Genomic DNA, 20,302 nt, shown 5'->3' on the forward strand with positions numbered 1-20,302 from the left:
TTCAGCAGGTTTTTTTCTAAAACACCTTAGAAAGCAAGATACAAATAATTCTATTTTAAATGCATATTGAATTTCAAATACAAGGCAATATCACAACACCGTACTGCAGTTTTCCTTTGAGTTATCAATTGCAAGGTAAGATATTTTTATACAAGCACAGACAGCAGCAGGATTTTTTAAACACTGACAAATGTAGAGAATTACATATATACGTTATAGAATTACATAAAATATGGAATTCTTACCTTTTCCTTAAAAAAAATCTAAAAATTAATTAAAATGGAATAGAGTAGATTACATTTAAGTTTATATTTTAGAATCTGTCCTTGAATTATGTATAGTTTTGTACCTGAAAGTCATAAAAAGTAATGAAAAAGATATCTATTCAGGAAAACGCTTTAATCCATGATTAAATACCACCAATACTAGAGATGGAGTTAAGCAATCTCTTAAATTCTTCCAATTTTATCTATGTCCTGCGTGTATATATGGTCACTCATGCATACAAAGCATGCACAGAAATACGGATGTTTTGTGACTTATAAGTGCAAGTATTCTCTTAAGTACAAAAAAGGGGAAGAGATATTAAATATGAGTGGGATGATTGAATTAAATAAAAAGAATCTTGCCTAATTATTTGTAGTTATTGTTACATAATTAAGAGGAAAAAAAAAGTAATACTGTCTGAAGACTTAGGTCTAGTTTTTAGCTTTGGATTCATTAACTGCAGTCATTCATTTTAGCTTTCTTCTGAGAAAAGTAATAAGGATTTGACAAACCCTTTCCTGAGGTACAGAATTTAGCAAACTCAGCTGGTCTGAAATCATAAATTGATTCTACACAGACCAGTGGGTAACATAAAGTGATACCTAATTTCATCTATAGCTGTCCTCTATTACATTCATGCAGGTACAGTGTAGGTAAAAAGCACCTCGGACTCATTATCATTCCTTTGAAATGGAAAGGCTCACTCAGAGCTCCCTGGGTGTTTGCCTTCTGATTTCCACAGGCTTCAAGTAAGTCCTAAAGGCACCTCTGAAATAAATTTTTTGCATGCTGTCCTTGAAATTTAGGAATACACAACTAGAGGCATTCACATCATCTAGCTTTAAAATTTAAGAATTTACCCTTCCTGAATTGCTCTCTAGAGGAGCCTACATCGTTCCCTTGACCTTGTTGGGAATTTAAGATCTTACTCTGTACTCTAAATTGCATCTAAATTAGGTGCTTAAAGTACATGGTGTGAATATACCTTATATGAAAGAATGTGGAGAGGTTTAGTAGCAGAAATACAACCTTCTGCAGCATGCATATGGTAGTTCAAATTCAGACTTTCATACTCAGAGCTGGGCAGTATTTTTTAGCACTACAGACCTTCTCTGAAGCAAAGACTAATTAGTGATTAACAACCTTTCAGCTCTAAATGTGATCTTTGTTTAGTGCATTTAAGCACAGGACTGTATTCAACAATGCAATCAATCTGATACAGAAAATAGAAACCAAAGTCTGATGATATTTTTAGAATAAGAATTGGAAAGAGTAATAAGTCAAGCATTGCTCTCTCTGCAGTAATACTTCTTGCAAGAGGTCCTGTGATCATTCCAAGTGGGAATAGATCTGTAGAAAAACATTTAAATGCAGATAGTCAGATGGAAAAAAATATTATTTATGACCAAGGGCATAAGATAAAAATAATGGATACCGATTCCAATGCAGATTTGTAAAAAAAACTGAAGCAGACTAAATCCAACAGCAAATCACTCCTGGAGAAGAAAAGGATTAATTCATGTAAGTGAAATACAAGCTGTATGTTCAGACAGTGTCTCCTAACTGTGAGATCTAGTAAATGTATTAGCTGTTTCCCAAAGAGGTAAAAGCCTCACCATGTGTAGTTTTTTTTAAAGTTACTTCAAGAATAAACTGGTAAGATAAACTTCAAGATAAACTGGTTCACTACGTAAGTTGTTCAGATCAGTTCTTCTCTATCTCTCCAATATGTGAATCTGAATGTGTGGTTACCATAGACAATTTTTGGGGTGTTCAGTGGTAAAATATATTTCTCAGCAGTCAGAGCAGAAGAAACAAATCTTTTCCAGTCTTCCATGGACAAGAGTTATTATATCAACAGAATCCACAGAGATTTGTATATTATTTAGTTTGTATGTGCTTGCAGCCAGATGATCCTGTGTCTATAGCCTTTCAAAAAAGAAGAGCAGCACATAAATACTAAACACTATTATTGTTGATGAGATTATGAAGCGGTATTTCAGTTCAGTTAAAATGAATGAATGCTAACACTTATCTTTATGATGGAAATTGTTATATTCAGGCATTGAGCACTACACTGGCAATGAATGGTATAACACAGCAGAAAAAAATGGAGGGGTAATAGCTCTGTGTTTTAAAGTACAGCTTGCATTTTTGCAACAGAAGAAAGGGCTAAGGAAAATACTCCTACACATGCAAATCTGGAACTATTGGAGCTTTGGAGCTGCAGTTCCAGCATCTTGTGGGCCAGCCTCAGCCCAGGGATAACCTGACACTGTGAGGAAGCTGATGTATCTTCACATACAAACCTCTTGAACAGTTCCACTGTGCAACTGATTAACTTATGTATGTGAAAAAGGAATCCTGAAGCATATGATTCCCCTAACCAGCACTGCAGTGTTTTCCTTGGTTAAAAAAAAAGATATTTTACTCCTTTAAATCTCTAAATATCAAAAGAAGTAGTAATAAATGTTTACTCCATTTACACCATTATTTCCTACATCAAGATGACGTAATTATTAACATAGTATATTTTAAAGTGAAAAATAAGGTTATGGAATTAAATATATATATAGCCAGATACGTGTTTTTGCTTTTCACAAAATTTGCCTGAAACAACTACATGTTGCTGGGAACGTACTCATAACAAACCATCATTTAGAAGCTAGGTTAGCTTTATGAGACAATGGTCACTATTTCTGACCCCTTTGTATCTTAGAAGATGACATGCTGTAAAACTATCTTCACAAAAATTGTACTGCAAACATTACTGTTGCAAAATGAAGGAATGTATGATCAAAGGTTATAAAATCTTTACTCAGATCTTAATTATAGTATCTCACACTATTTTTTTATAATATTCTGTTTTCATTCTCCCTAGAATCTGAATTGGAAGAATAAAAAGCAATCAACACAGCAAGTATGACATAAAGACTGAGATTTTATCCCTGTCTCTAAGAGAAGACACACACATTTCTGTATATCACCTATATCAAGTCAGATTGTCTGTTCTATGGTGATGAAGAATGGAGTTAATATGCAGCTGATAGCTCCACATTCTTTCACATCAAGGTTAATTTTTATGCTTTTTTTCTGTTTGTACATTACTGTCTTGTGGCTTGCAATTGGTTTCAAAATATTTTCTCTAAAATTATTTTATGGAATTAAAGATCTCCAGAAATGCAGGATGCTGTTGCTAGTACTCTGGTAAAAATAATGTTTCTCATGTTTATCTTGCTATTCCTTTTTCTTAATAACCTGCTAAGATGAAATTGATGATACATGAAAATCATTTTTTTTTAAGACATGGTTTAGTTGGTATGTGGTCCAATTACACCTGGATATTTTGATGCAGACATTCTTTAATATAATATTCTACAAGGGGAATGTTGTTGTGTCTTAAAGCACAGCTCTGTTTTTCTGTTTTGCTCAGGGGAACTATAGCCATTTCTTTAAGCTTTGCACCTTGGTGAGAGCATGAACTCTAAGCTCAATAACTGCAAATTACTTTTATGATGCTACAAAGATGTAAATTTGCTTAGAAATGTAAGGCAAAACCAGCATAGACTACCTACTTATCCCTTATATCTTTATTTTTCATTGATTTAAAAATGTGGCCACCTGATGAGCTGAATTCCAGTACTTGATACTGCATTTGATTAAAACAAAACAAAATTAATCAAAACAGAAGGGAAACTAGAAGTTTGTTTTTTACCTAGGCATTGGGTTTCAGCACCACTCCAGAGACCATTTGCCAAGCATTCTCTCACATGAGAACCAACTAATGTGTACCCTGTGTTACAGGTGAATATTGCAGTAGCTCCATACACTGTTAAGGTTCCAATCTTATTTCCATTTGGTGGAGATGGAAGACCACCACAGGAGATAACTAGGAAAAAAAAAAACAAAAAGAGAACAAACTGAATTATGACAATACTTTTAAGAATTTCTTAGACTGGAAGACATTACACCACCTCACATTTTCTTAAAAAGCAAATGCAATAGAAATAAATACAATAATTGCATTCCACATAAAGTGCTTAAAATTGTGCTTTATTTGGCAACATATGTTCTAAATCTGAAAATTCATTATGATATCTTCACATTTGACAGCAGACTAAACATGGTTTGCATTTCCAGTTGCAAAAGAGAAAAATTACCTGAACGTCTGAGAAGGCTGCAGTTATATTGCATGTGTACATACCCTAGGCTACTCATTTAATATGCTTTCCCTGGCTATTTTAAGTGTTATGTCTGTTTAAAGATTTATTTATTTTTTAACAAGTAGCATTCTGAATTTTTAAGACTTGTATTTTTTCTCATTCCCCATTACTTTTCATAATCCTACAACGTGGTTGTCTACTTGCTAAAAATAGAAATCTCCTGTTTTTTTCTTGAGGCCAGACATTACCCATTATCATAGAAAACTTCTATAGCCTCTGCTGCAACCCACAGGTATTACAGGCACCACATGACAATTTATTTTTAAAGAATGCATCAAACTATAATTTAATTAAAACTGTTCTATAATGTATTTCATAATTTAAGAAGCAGAATAATTCCTCTAAGAGCTTCAAATTTATTTTATTATGTATTAGCATAACTCATGAGCTTACTTTCAAAACCATCTTAACGACAACTATACTTCCTATCTGAAACTTGAAGGCCACACTCTTCAATATTTTGAAAGGTTCATTATAGAAGAGCAACAAGGAACTGGGTAGAAAATGCATAAAATCAATTAAACTGCAGTTAACTGTGCAGTTAACTCAGCCATAATCAGAATACATGTGATCAAAGTTTCCTGTGTACATAAGGCTTCCAGAGGTGGATAAGACTCCTTTTAACTACAATTAAATCACATTAACGTAATGTGTTGAATAGCCTAACACTGTAAATTCTAATGCTAAAACTCAACATTAATTACACTTATTGATGTATTAAAAAAATATTTTTTTTTCCTAAAATACACAGTATAATGAGTTACCCACAACTTGTTAGGTAGCTGTTCAGCATATTCTTATACAAAAGCAATTCATTTACTAGTTAGATCTCTCTTAATTCAGAACCTTCTTCCTTTGTTGTCCTGTATTTCCTTTAGAGATACTATTCAGAAGTAGAGATTGATAAATATTATCTAAATGCCTTATCATCCTGCTTCAAGGAGTTTTCATGCAACTTCAGAAATATGAACAGCTAGAATCTACATTTATGTAACCTATACTTAGCACATGAATAACAGACAGAAAGTAAACAGTAGACTCTTCAAAATACCCTACAGCTTATTTTGGATCTTAATGATCTGTATCCAATGGAAGTATTACTGAACATCTCTCGGGAGATGAAGTTTGCCATAATTAAATCCTAATCAGACCTCTTTCAAAAGGCAAAATAATGTACCTGTCTTATAAATAAGCTAACATATCTTCAATCAGCAACTCCTTGGTTATCCATTTCTACTTAATATTCTGTTTTTGGTTAACTGCATCTCATATGGGTCACCTCATTTTCTACTTAAATAAAAATTCTGTAATTGTGGAGGTTGGTCAAGAACTAGCTTTTCAAACAGTTCTCAGGAGCTGAAAAGTAGATGCATATTAGGCAGCAAACACACAAAAAATAGGTCTTTTTAGTGTATGTGCACAAAAGGAAAGGGATAAAAGTGCAGTTAATAGAATAAAAAACTCATTCATTTTTGAAAAGAAAATTGATATGGCTATTACTGGTTTGTAAGAGATACAGAAGAGTCACCTTATTTTTGCAACTGAATAGTTTTTAAAGGATTTTTTTTAAAAAAATAAAACTAATAGAATTAAACAGAACCAACATAAGGCCAAAACTCATCATAATTCAAATGAGATCAAATACACTGCTTTCATGTACGTATTATATTGATTGTTGTTACAGGTAGTTCTCCCAGCCTTTTTTTACAAACATCTCAAATAACTTTTTTTTCTTTTCTAGAAAATAAATATTGGTTGGTTGTTTGCTTGTTTATTATTATTTTTATTTTTTACATTTCTTTAGTTAAGTGGTGTACATCCTTTGTTCTCTTTGCTTTGTTCTTCTTTGCCATACTAGCATCATTCTCTAATGCTACCTTTGAAAATTTCATGCCTTAGGTTTGTAGCCACACTCCTCCTGGTACTGGTGAGAGACTGTTTCAGTTTATACTGGAATCACCTTTGAGAGTGATTCAGTACCATCTAAAATGACTTGGGGGATTCTCTGTAGCCTCCAGCTGCTGTTGAAAAAGTCTGAGAATCTCTCTCTAGTTCTCCTTGGTAAGTAACAGCTTAGATACTGTAATTTGTCTCATATGGCATTAGGAGCTTGGACTTAGGCAAATTAACTTTGTTTTCTGTTTGTCACAATATGTACATCATACTGAAGGTTTTGCTCAACCACTTATTGGGAATATGAAAAAGCTTTCTGATGTTCATGTTCATTCTCTTATCACTATCACAGAATCATATGAGAAACTTTTGCTACTATTTATCAAAATATATTACTGACATGTCTGCAGACATGACAGGTTGACACAGCAGAATGATTCTGTTCTCTTTGTTCGAAAAAAACACAAAAAGGTTTTACTTAATAAGCTGTTCACCTGATCCCAAAACCTCTTTCCTACCATAAAAATTCTCTTATTGATTCAGCTTGTTTCAGAATAGACAGTCTCAAACATCTTCTAAAATTAGAAACTTATCTGAATGAAAAAAAAACCAGCAAACCAAACCACTCTCTGAAAGGAAAAAAACATTTCTTCAGGATTACATACTAAATTTGAATATGTCGCTGAAATGACATACTGCTCTGCAAAACTGAATGCCTGAATTTTTTTTCTAGTTCTGTTTAGTATGTTAGACCTGTCAACTGGCCATTTTCCTGCAGATGTTGTGATCTTCTGTGTTGTCCTGGCATTGAAACAGAGCCTATAAATACTACTATAACATATGAAAAGTTTATGTTTCAAGAATAGCAGAACTAGATGATGTGCCAAATAACCTCTCCAACGAAAGCAAGTAACACACTGGAAAAATTAGAAATGCAGTACTGGGAAGATTTGTTAAGACTCTGATAATGAAACCACTGACAACTGTATTAGCCCACTGAGAATGTCAAGGTTTTCTAAATCTTTAAGTACCCAAAATCAGGGGTGATATAATTTTTGATAGTTTCATATGAAAATATGAAAACTCATACATACATTTATCCAGCATTATAGGTTTCATGCTTCATCCAAGAGGTCAAAGCACTACGATCTTTTAAATTTAATTATAATCTGGAATCTGTTAAAGTAGCATTATTTAGTATTCTCTAAAGACTTATGCACTATCTACATGAATGAATCCCTAGTCAGACATAAATCATCATTTAAATTTATCTTCCGATGCAACTTCATTGACTCGTTTGAGATCTACTATCCAGCACACATAAAGACTTGAATCAATTAACTTCAACAAGTTAATGAACGTTTCATATTTGCTTACTTATAGATTTGTGGAGGATTTTTTAATACAGCCGGTTGTGGAAGAATTTCTAATACAGCAGGGGCATGATTTTGTGAGCCTGGAAGAATTTAACAAGCTTTGCTGTAGCACCAGAGTATGAGACTAGCCATTGTTCCTCTTCAAAGCCAGGCTTGTCTTTGGCCTTGGGAACCCAAGGAAATGTATCTTGTTTGGGTATCCAAGGATACCCTTTGGGATCCAAAGACAGCAGAAATGTAACTACGTGGTGCTTATAATGCATAAAGGCTTAGTGTAATGCATAAAGTCATAACGCAATGAATAACCAATAGTAAAGTAAAATCTGCCGTGTGAACAGCGATATTTAGCCAATCACATAAGGTATCTGTCTGCATGCACAGCTGCGTGGACAGTAGCTTAAAAGTATATAAGAGGTAACTGAAGTAATAATAAAGGGGAATGATATGAAAAATCATATTGGTTATCATGTCATTACTTGACCCTGCTCCCGATTGGATTTATTGCAACATAGATTGATAGCAAAACACTTAAAAAAACCCAAACCCTTTATTTATAAAACACATGCATTAAAAAAATAGGATATTCTTTAAACAAGTATTTTCCTTACCCTTACAACTTGGTCTTTCGTTGCCTACACTCCAGGTTCCATTAGTCCTGCACTGTATGAGTCTTTGACCTAATAAATAATATCCAGAACTGCAGCTGAGCATGACTTGAGCTCCATATTCATTCAGTGACCCAGAAATCAGTCTCCAGACAACATGTTCTGATAGCAGAGTCTCTATGCTGGGGCAAGTTACAGCTGCAAAGAAAGGACACTCAAATATTAGCATTGTACCCCTAAGTTGCTTCACAGAATTAGTCTTGCCTTACTGGCAAAAGTTTTGCAATGTGAAATTGGGCAAACCATTAGTAGTTTTGAAATACAAGTTCCAGCAAAAATAACTAACATTAGTACATTGAGTATTACAAATTGAGCAAGAGTTTGTAGTACATTTTCATTTAGTGAGATGCAGTGGCAAAATGACATGCAGTTATGCTCTTTATTGTGATTTATTTAAAAATTTCAGAGACAAAATACATCATAGACTACAATGGATGTAAAAGGGAAAGCAAACAATGCTGTGTAATTTTTACAAAGGCTCAAGTAATGCTTTATTTTTCTACCTATGATATTCACTTGAGAAAAGGTTCAAAAAGTTCTTAAACCAGGTTGTCACAAAAGCTGATAACACACATTCAAATGATAATCACTATAAAACGGTATACTACTGTGGCTATTTAGGAAAACCACTGCCTTCCATTTTAGAACACTTAGCATAAAAAAAGAAAGATAATATTTCAGCATTTTAAGTTAGTTCAGATAGAGAGGTTAATTACTGCCAGTAGATAAGAAGTGTAGTTTATGTTTTGAATAAGGCTTAATATAGCTACCAACAATGTAAATAATTAAAAAATATTTTTCTGTTTCAAACTGATGCTCTACAATTCAAGATCAAGTACACACGGTATTTAAAATATTTGTTAAATTGACATAAATTCTATCCTAATGTGCATGTGCCTGTAAAGGTTAGGCTAGTTTTAAAAAAATATTTATGATTACTTTATTTAAAAATAGCTGTATTTGGTATCTTATATGTTGTTCAGAATTTCCCTAATACAGAAAAAGTCTGAAAGCATTGTTGACTGTTTATATCCCAAAGAATACTTTAGGCAAAAAACCCAACATGTAACAGAAATTTAGTTCCTTTTCTTTTGTTTTTCTTACATGTTGCCAAAAATAAATTATACAATTATTTGGTATACTTAGGAATAATTACCTCAAATCTTTTGTACAGTATACTCAAGTCACTGCACTGTTTAGCATATGAAAAAAAGCATTAAGAGGAAGTATATAAAACCCCCAAACTACACTGAAGAAATAGAGTCTGATGCTCATTTAAGCTATAATAAATTTACACCATTCTAACAGAGAAAGGACTCATAAAGCTGGCAAAAAAATAATTACACATTCTGGAGACTTTACACTCTCTGAGAGGTATAAAGCGATTTTATCGTAAGTATGAATGTGTGATGAAAGAGACTTGTTCAGGCAATGACTGAAATACAGGGGAAGGGATAGAAGAAAAATTCCTGTAAAAATTGAGATTTCCACCACTTTTCAGAATACCTTTGATAATACTAGAATTATACATCAGCCTTTTCCAACAGTTACCTCACAATGGTAAATTCTAGCACCTAAGAAACACAGAGCTGTCACCCCAGCCCATCTCTGAATATGTGCAATAATTTATGAAGGGGAAATAATCTAAAGAACTTCCAAATGAGGGATTATAGTGTTACATTGGGTTGAAATTTTAGAGTATCTTCTTCGATTTTTTTCAGTATATTTCAGGAAGGATTGCCAGCATGAATCACTTTGAAATGTAATATTTCTTCACTTGGCATTTATATGAATATTCTGTCTACTTATGACCAGTTTCTCAGGCTATATGAAGACTTCTTACCTCCTAACTACATTTGATACTGATACTAAATTGTGTTTCACAGCTACTCAAAGATTACAAGTTATTAACCAAGAGATAGTTTATTCTTATTTGTTTTTAAGCACAATAAGCATATGAAAGCACTCATCTTGGAGTGAAAATCATATAGATCTTTCAGAAGACAGAAATATTCTAAACTGGTATTTCATTCCCCTCAAAATTAACATTTTTATCACTTCTCCTTTCAAGCTATAGTTTTACTGAGAAATACAGATTTTTCAAAGTGGAAAGCAAGCTTCTTATTTAGGCTAATAATAAAAAAAATTACTCTTAACCATAGGGGATATCTTAAGACACTTAGAGATAAGAGACTCAGCTATTACAGAATATGTAAATAAGCCATGTAGATGTTTCCTTTCCATACTGAGATTACTATGTAAATTATTCTTACTTTAGCTATAAATATACTTCGAATTTTGTTGCAAGCACACTTTACAAACTACTATCAGATTCTGGTACGTGATTTATAACTTCTAATAGGAGACCTTATTGAGTACAGAATATACTTATAGATTTTGTTGTCGTAATAAACTAAAATTGTTACTTGAAAGAAATTAATTTTACAGGGACTGATTTGAATTAATTATTTTCCTCATCCTTTAAGAAACAAACAAGCAAAAAATACTAATAACAGAGGCTTGATTTTGTGCACACTGTTTATGGATGATTGCATAGATTTGCCTGTCACAGTCTCTCTCTTACGAGTTATGGGGTGGGCACTATTTAAATTGTCATATAAGTAGATGAAACTCTTCAAGGGATGATCTTAGCTTCTTGCAGATGTGAAGCTCTTCTCTCTTTCCTCTAGGTATTCTTTTACAGAAATGTATTAATAATACCACTTTACATAAAGTATAGGTCAGACAACATAATTATGATTAGAAATTATTATTAAGATTACCCATTTTAACAACACTACAATCTCCATATACTGATACTTGTGAATTCATAATAGAAAAAACCAAAACAACTGAGTTCTCCTATAGGCCCAGGTATTTTTGCTACTCAAGACATAAGCAAAATATTCACTAAGCAAAATGTTCACTATACAAACTATGATGATGACAATAGAAAACCAAACCAACCCACCAAGATCTCTGCAGCTACAACAACTAAATTTTAACACAAATTTGTACAATAATGTCCTCAACCTTTACTTTTAGTTCTTCATAATGATTAATTCTTTGTAACTTCTTTATTCCCTTTACTTGCTCTCTGGTCAACAAAAACAGTTTGCTAATAATTTCCCTATACTCTCAATAACAAAAGACTGACTCCATTTTTACTGAGTTGTTCTGTATACAAGACTTTGCTTGTCTTTGCTTATTGCTATGCAAGCAAAAGAAAGTACATCAGTACATCTCATGTGATCCCAGGAATACTGTTACTCTAAATATAATTATTGTTTCAATGGAAAGAGAGAGAAAAAAAAAAAAGACTAGTACAATGTATATGATGAGAAAAACTCAGTTATAGAACCTTGTTCTTATTATGTGCATATGATACATGATTGCCATTCTTCAGCAGGTAGTTAACAATTACAAAAAAAAGGGAAAGGGCATTTTTGTCTTACTGTATTGTGAACTCACAATGCAATATTTAGAACTATTTTGTTCAAGTATACCACTTCGACTAAATTTACTATTAGCTTAAAAAGAGCAAGATTAAGGTCAAATCCTGTTACGCTTCAGGAACTAGCATGGTTTAAATTCATAGCTATTAGTAAAATCAGAAGACAGTAGGAAACCAAATAATCCCATACATCACAGAATCTAAGAACAAAATAGGATCACTTGAGCAAGTTGATAGTACTTGAACTTGAGTGAGTACATACCAGTATAAAAAAAAAAAAACAACAAACAGAACAAAAAACTTAAATGTTTCTTGTTTTCAACATACTTAAGCTGGAAATGCTTTGAAACCTTGAAACAGATAAACAAAAGAAACATACGATATTTAGTATCAGTCTGTTAATTTAGTCAGTTATGTCAAGTTAATCTGTAATAAGACTGGACTAATCTAAAATGCCTAAAGTAATTAACTCTTTTACTACACAGTTCACTGTGTAAGTACGAACCTTTAGTAAGTACTAGCCTTTAGAAAGTACTCCATGATACATACAAAATCTTTAAAAAACTACTACAAAAATTACTTATTGACTTCAGGATTCATTAAAGAAAATGTTAGGAGAATCATTAGGTATGATGTTCTGAATATCCTAGCTAATACAAACTCCAGCAATTGCACAGTATCTGTGATGAGCTGGACGTGAATCTCTGCCTGTTTATTCTGACAAACCCCTTTTTGCATTTATAATACAACTGATGCTCCACACCAGAACTACATAATTGATGTCTGAACCATCACTGTTATAGCTCAGCATACCATAACTTCTAAAAATACCTACATTAAAATCTACAATTTGCAGATTATGCAAAGGTAACATTCGCTGTTCTTTAAAATGCTTGGTATTAGATAAATTAGCATAAACCAATGACCCAATTTAAATCTTTGAATGAGTATATTAGACAAGCAATGGCAAACAGCAATGAAGTTATGCAGTTACAGGGACCATGCCATGGAATTAAATTGTTAGAATAATTAATTAACCACAAACTCAATTTCCTAGGCTATGCATCCACCTACTTCAATGAAAAGGAAAGCAAGAAAGAACAGAGGCTAATAAATTATCTTATTTCAGCAGTATTTTTGTTAATACACATATAGTGCTCCAGATCTCAGCACCAATACACAAAGAATATAAACTAAATGTATACATTTTATATGTTTTTGTGTACTAATACAATATAATATTGTGTACATTCATACTAATGGTTTATAAATCACAGTATCTAGTTTGAGAGAACTGGTAGGGTAACTTGACATAATCAGAAAAAAAATAATCTAACATAGCGATGTAAAAACAAAGTAAGTGTCTCAGATGAATGGACTGACTCTCACTAACACCTTTAGATTACTCTTTACAAAATAGTTACAGATACTATTCCAAGCATGAATCTCTCAGCAAATAACTTAAGCTACCCAAGTGAGGCTCCAGATTGAATTTCAGGAACAATACATCTACATTTTGCATTGACAATCAAGTCCTTTTCTGTTTCCATCTTTCAGTCTCTGCTTTGGAAAACCTTACTTGATATATATTCTGCAAAAAGTGAAGCACTAAGTAATAAGAATAATTTTCACTAACAATTTAAAAACACAACATAATATTTATGCTATAATGATGCAATTTTATACAATAATAGCAAGACATTACATCATCCAGAAGAAAAGGCAGGAAATTTTATTTGTGTTTTTTTTCCCTTTTTAACTTGTCACTGCAAGAATAAGCACCTCTATTTGCATCATAGCAGAAAAAAATTCAAACCATATCTGATGAAACAGAATGGTCAAAGAATTCCCAAAAGTTTATTCTCTTTAAAAAAAAAGGAAAAATCTTAGAAAGATGGAAACTTACAACTTTTCATGAGTGCTTTACAGGTGTGTAAAAGTGTTAATGATAGGTAAAACAGTGCTTCTCAGCTATCTACAGTTACAACTTAAAACCTTAAATCTGTAATTATGCCCACACAGTCTTTCCTTTCTGAGTATCATCCAAATGACATTAGCTGGCGTACAAGTTATTAGGGACAGCTTATGTGGCCTGTAGTAAAGAATCACACAAGCACCAGCACACTTCTATATTTTGAGACCAAAGTCGTTTGATTTACTCAAGTTTCTTGGACATATCTACATTTTCTGAATGGGATGTTTTTTTGGAAACGTTCATCACATTTACTTATTTGACAAACAGTAGAGTACTCATTTACAGGCTTCAGTATAAAGTTTTTGCAGAGGTTACACTGTGTCCTGTATTCTTATGTAAATTTACTACAATATGATCACTCTCTAAAGAGACTATTGCCCTGATTTAAAGTATTGCCTGAAAAAGGCTTTAAAATACCAATATAGATAGACATCTCCAGTTCCCTTCATCATGTGCTAGAGATCATTATGTAGAATAACTGAAGCAAGTAACTTACTTGTCATTCAGGTAATTTTTATTAACAAATATCTGTTGATTAGTATTTCATGTAATTAAATGTAGTAGCCTAATATCTGGGATCCAGCTGTGTCTTGCTGTATGGCCAGCACGGATCATATTTCTCACAATTCAAATGTGATGTAAATATTTCCCATAAAAACAAAAGAAGTTTCAAACATCTGCCTGAGGTATTATATTACAGAGATACTTTGCAAAATAAACTGCACAGATTTCAAGCTTCTTTTTAATAGACCTGGGGATAAAATGAACTCATTTATTTACCATTTACCTTTCTGTGCTATGTTTGCTGCTCATCACGTTTGAGATGTTTCTATCTCTGGAGACTAAATACATTTATCCTTACAGTAGCAAAACTACAAAAACAGGTTGTTATGCAGATTGCCTAAGCTTTGTAATAATTCTTGGGTAGAGCACACCTGCCTCTGAATAGGAAGTAATTTTGACAGTATTTACTTCAATGTTCCCATGTAGATGGCAACATTATAATGTTGCCATGTATTTTAATTTCATACTTCTCATTTTAGAAGTAGTGGGATGCTTTTTCAAACTCAAGAGATTTTTAGGAAAGGAAAAAAAAAGAAGTGTTATATAAATTTCATTAGGCTATTATAACTATTAAGCAAAGCTTTACAATGTTGAAAGTTGTGTTAACTGTTAATAACTAAGGTTTGTTTTACAGAGTAGTTATTGTCTGGTTATGATTCATTATTTCAATAACACAAGCTTTTTTTGTTGTTTTTGTTGCACTGCAGATATTGTCGTATAAATTCAGCATTTCTAATCTCCAGTTAGTTTAACTGGCCTCTCCTCTCAAAAAAAAATTAAAAATAAATCTATTGATGTTTCTGCTAATTAATCATTTCAGTTATGTTCTTTGTACCTTATTTTCTGAGCACAACTACCGATCCTCATCCCCGAGCACTGCTCAGGGTAGGAAGAAGAGTCAAGAGTAACGGAGTGAAGTTGACTCTCAAAATAGGAAAGTGTTGTTTCAGTTTAGTTTATTTTTTCTGAAATGTATTTGACCCTATTTTAATTGGCAGCACATTACTGTCAAAGGACTTGACTTTGGGAAAGTGAATTTAATTTCTCTGGTTTTGTCTTGACACACATCATCCTACTTTATCACCCTATCTTTCCCTGTCTGTTTGAAGAGGGGGGGTGCAGGAGCAGCCAGGTGAGCATAAGAAAAATAAATTATTTGTCCACTACAGATATAAAGTTAATTATTGCTTTGATTCAGTACAAAGATGGCAAGTGGTAGTCCAATGCAAATAAGAGGCTATGTCACATGAGAGGGGAGTCTGTATTACATTGGCTAGTTCTGACAAAAGGCAAAAAAGAAGAATAAAGTACTCTTATCCAGCTTAATTATCTGCACTAGTAGTATTTAAAAAAAATAGTTTTTCTTCTATGACTCCAGACACTGTATTAAATTAAATTCTAGTTGATGGTTGTAACTTTATACTATGAAAATGGAGAAGAGCACATTATTCATAATAAGAAAATATACATTAAACCGAATTATCTAATAATTTTAATTCAGAAGATACACTAGAGGTTTTTAAATTAAACAAATATATAAGCCTCTCCTGCTTTACTAAATTCTAAATTATTATATGTTCCTGAAAGGCCAGTTCAAGGGATATGGATACTTAAAACTTAAACATCACCAGTGAAGATTTCCCCAAGAAAGTTGAAGGGAAATATGCTTGAGAAATATATGCTCACTTACATTTGCAAACAGGTGGCCTCCCTTTGTTGCTCCATAATCCATCTTCTTGACACACTGCTGTTTTTTGTTGAGTAGATTCTAGCTTGAAGCCTTCATTACATTCATATATCAATCTGCTGCCCAAAGTGAATTCATTACCTATAACTGAACCATTCCCAGGGGATTCAGGAATACCACAAGATACAGCTGAAAAGACAGGAAAGAAAAACATAAAAAATTGGTGTTTTCTCATATATTTAAAAAAATATATATATTTCCACTACTGAAATAAGAAACACACATTAGCAATTTTGACATATCCCATCCATAACAACTGAAATTAATTTTCCACCATTTTTACAACATTCCAATAAATGCAACAATATTTAAAACATTTATATATACTTTAAAGTGTATCTAATACAGACAAATGTTTTATAAATCATTGTTTTCTTTAATATAGTCACTAGGGTGCATAAGGAAGAGTGTGGCCAGTATGTCGAGAGAGGTCATTCTCCCCCTTTACTCTGCTCTGGTGAGGCTACAGCTGTTATACTGTGTCCAGTTCTGGGCTCCCCAGTTCAAGAGAGATAGGGAACTACTAGAGAGAGTCCAGCAGACAGTAACAAAGATGACTGGGGGACTGGAACATCTCCCTTATGGGGAAAGGCTGAGAGAGCTGGGACTCTAGCCTGGAGAAGAGAAAGCTGAGGGGACACCTTATTAATTATCTAAAAGGTGGCTGCAAGGAAGATGGAGTCAGACTCTTTTCAGTAGTTTCCAGTGACAGGACATGGGGAAATGGGCATAAGCTGGCAGTTCTATTTAAATATGAAGAAAAACTTCTTTATGGTGAGGGTGACAGAGCACTGGAACAGGCTGCCCAGGGAGGATGTGGACTCCCCTTCTCTGGAGATATTCAAGACCCACTTGGATGCAGTCCTGAGTAATGTGCTCCAGGCAGTCCTGCTTTAGCAGGTGAGTTGGACTAGATAATCTCTAGAGGTCCCTTCCAACTCCGACAATTCTATGACCCTGTATAATTACAAAAATACCTATTTCAGCCTCTTTCAGGGAGTATCTCCACGGTAGGATTGCCTTCTGCCATCTGATTTCGTGGCTCCATTTTGATAGTAAAAAGAAGAAAGGCAACTCTTCAGTATGCTTTTTAAATTTGTCATGCTATGCATTATTTTAAAATAGTTATGTATGCACAGATATTAATTCTAGGTGCTTGAATGAGTCAGTAGTGCTGGTAAAGATTTTATATTTGTCCCATAAGGCTTCTGAAGGGAAAGTCACAGTATTATTTTCTCTGAAAGGATATTATCTTCTGCCAAACGGAAACTGAGGGTAGAGAAACCATCACCTCATGGCAATGCATGTTTTTTTCTATGTTTTTTCTATATATACAGTCAATTTTAAGAAGCAATTCAACATTTTAACAGTTAAAAAGTAATCTGGGCATTAGTTCCTTTCCACTTGACACTGATAAGCTTTATTATTTTAATAAAGTCAACATATTTCAAAATATGAAATAACAGCCTTTGAAAATTGTTAAACCGAGATGAAAATTAGTATTTAAAAAAATGTTATTATAATTTACCCAATTACATGTAAATTCTTAATTTCACAACACATTGTCATGGTACCATAAACACAACTCTCAAATTCATTGTCAGTATTCCCAAGGTTTCACATTTGACACATTTAAATTAAAAACAACACAGAACTTTGCATATTATTATGATGAGGAGAGGCAAGCATTACGGAATCATGAACAGTTCATCTCAGTTGTTTGCTCCCATCTGGAATCTGTCAAATTGCTTATAAAAGTAGAACTGGAGAAATGTTTCAAAATACACTGCTTCCTTTGTAACACAACTTCTTTGCATTTTTTTTGCACCCTAACCAGTGCTGGCTTTGTCTTCTCAAAATAGTATTTCTCCTTCAGCAGGTAAGGGCTGAGCCTCCTGCCACTTGAGGTACTGGTAGTAGGACAGAAAGGTGGTAAGGAAGGGGTTCATCACTCGACACACTCATCATTCTTAATGCACTTATAGCTCTTAATGGTACTAAAGAAAGTGGAGAAGAAGGATAGAAGCATGTTCTGCTGCTTCTGGGAGCCGGTCTTTTTATTAGGAGTATTTCTCCACAAGGTGACCACAGCAGAAGTGATATCTTTTCAGGGCTCCAGTGTACTCAACATAGGCACCAGACCTGCATCTGGTTCAGTGCTCTATCTACTCCCTTACTAATACATTTAATCTCTTAACCATTAGTAGAACCAACTCTGACCCTCTGTCATGTAAGCAGAATTTTATATTTGCAAAATGTTTGTTTGTATGCTGAACTGACAGAGACTTAAACTCTCACTCTGTTTTACTACATCATAAAAATGCCTGTGCATTCTTTGTTTCTAGTCACACCCACTGAAATGCTGCAGTGTCTCCAGAGCCCTACACCGTGTCCCTCCTTGTCCTAACAAGCCTCTCAGTTCTCTTCTGCCTGATGGCAATGTGTCTGAATGCTTGGTGTAGAATGCAATTGGGTTAAGATTTAATTTCTTGTAAACTTTTTTTTCAGGACTCCTTTCTGATTTCAAAATAACAATTCTGGTGTTAAGTGTGCATTCATTTCACTGTATAAAACCAAAACTCAGAATTATCAGTCTATCTACTCATCCATGTATGTGTTCATCTGCATATATAGGTGAACCTTATTTTGGTTCCCTCAAGTAATTAAAACATTAGTTACATTCAAATAATTTAGTGGGTTCAATGGAGCCAGTGGAGTTGACTGTGTCATTTGAAAATAAACAAAACCCCAGGTCTGTTAAGTTCATGTTAGCAGGAAAAATTACATTTAGCATTTGTTCCTCACCTCTAGCAACAACCTTTCTAGAAATTACCAAAAAGTTCAATGCTGGGCAGCTCTGAGCAAGTTGGTTTAAAGAATGAAAGATACACAATGCCCAGGTGGGCCTATGAGTTCTTACCTATTGTAAGGTCCAGTATACTAAAGCACCTCAAAATCTATGCTCTCATGTCACACTTCACCACTTTCATTCTTTGTGTTGTACTTCTATCCTCTACTGTCTTCCTTCTTATCCTCAGCTGCTGCTGAATTTTGTGCTGCTACATTGTGAGGTTATTCTCACTGCTGCTTTAACTAGTCATACAAGTAATTCTGCCATTCTGGTACTCTTCCTGTTACAGTCTGTCTGTTTATTTGTTGTTTGATTATCCCCCAGAAACTGAGATTTGAAAGAAACATTCCTTTCCTTTCCTTTCCTTTCCTTTCCTTTCCTTTCCTTTCCTTTCCTTTCCTTTCCTTTCCTTTCCTTTCCTTTCCTTTCCTTTCCTTTCCTTTCCTTTCCTTTCCTTTCCTTTCCTTTCCTTTCCTTTCCTTTCCTTTCCTTTCCTTTCCTTTCCTTTCCTTTCCTTTCCTTTCCTTTCCTTTCCTTTCCTTTCCTTTCCTTTCCTTTCCTTTCCTTTCCTTTCCTTTCCTTTCCTTTCCTTTCCTTTCCTTTCCTTTCCTTTCCTTTCCTTTCCTTTCCTTTCCTTTCCTTTCCTTTCCTTTCCTTTCCTTTCCTTTCCTTTCCTTTCCTTTCCTTTCCTTTCCTTTCCTTTCCTTTCCTTTCCTTTCCTTTCCTTTCCTTTCCTTTCCTTTCCTTTCCTTTCCTTTCCTTTCCTTTCCTTTCCTTTCCTTTCCTTTCCTTTCCTTTCCTTTCCTTTCCTTTCCTTTCCTTTCCTTTCCTTTCCTTTCCTTTCCTTTCCTTTCCTTTCCTTTCCTTTCCTTTCCTTTCCTTTCCTTTCCTTTCCTTTCCTTTCCTTTCCTTTCCTTTCCTTTCCTTTCCTTTCCTTTCCTTTCCTTTCCTTTCCTTTCCTTTCCTTTCCTTTCCTTTCCTTTCCTTTCCTTTCCTTTCCTTTCCTTTCCTTTCCTTTCCTTTCCTTTCCTTTCCTTTCCTTTCCTTTCCTTTCCTTTCCTTTCCTTTCCTTTCCTTTCCTTTCCTTTCCTTTCCTTTCCTTTCCTTTCCTTTCCTTTCCTTTCCTTTCCTTTCCTTTCCTTTCCTTTCCTTTCCTTTCCTTTCCTTTCCTTTCCTTTCCTTTCCTTTCCTTTCCTTTCCTTTCCTTTCCTTTCCTTTCCTTTCCTTTCCTTTCCTTTCCTTTCCTTTCCTTTCCTTTCCTTTCCTTTCCTTTCCTTTCCTTTCCTT

The 20,302-nt window shown here is 33.8% G+C and overlaps 1 protein-coding gene across 1 annotated transcript in view; it reads right to left on the reverse strand.

Annotated features, from left to right (window-relative positions):
• The window catches only part of CSMD1 (CUB and Sushi multiple domains 1), an 805,423-nt gene that overhangs the window by 49,929 nt on the left and 735,192 nt on the right, over nt 1-20,302 (reverse strand). Inside the window, exons 50-52 of the mRNA XM_009999261.1 lie at nt 16,108-16,293; nt 8,368-8,562; nt 3,983-4,156 (exon numbers count right to left, since the gene is read on the reverse strand). Coding sequence (XP_009997563.1) covers nt 3,983-4,156; nt 8,368-8,562; nt 16,108-16,293 — 555 coding nt within the window. The remainder of the gene's footprint in view (nt 1-3,982; nt 4,157-8,367; nt 8,563-16,107; nt 16,294-20,302) is intronic.

The sequence above is a fragment of the Chaetura pelagica genome, unplaced genomic scaffold, assembly GCF_000747805.2.
Source record: "Chaetura pelagica isolate M959 unplaced genomic scaffold, ChaPel_1.0 scaffold90, whole genome shotgun sequence".
Taxonomy (NCBI): Eukaryota; Metazoa; Chordata; class Aves; order Apodiformes; family Apodidae; genus Chaetura; species Chaetura pelagica.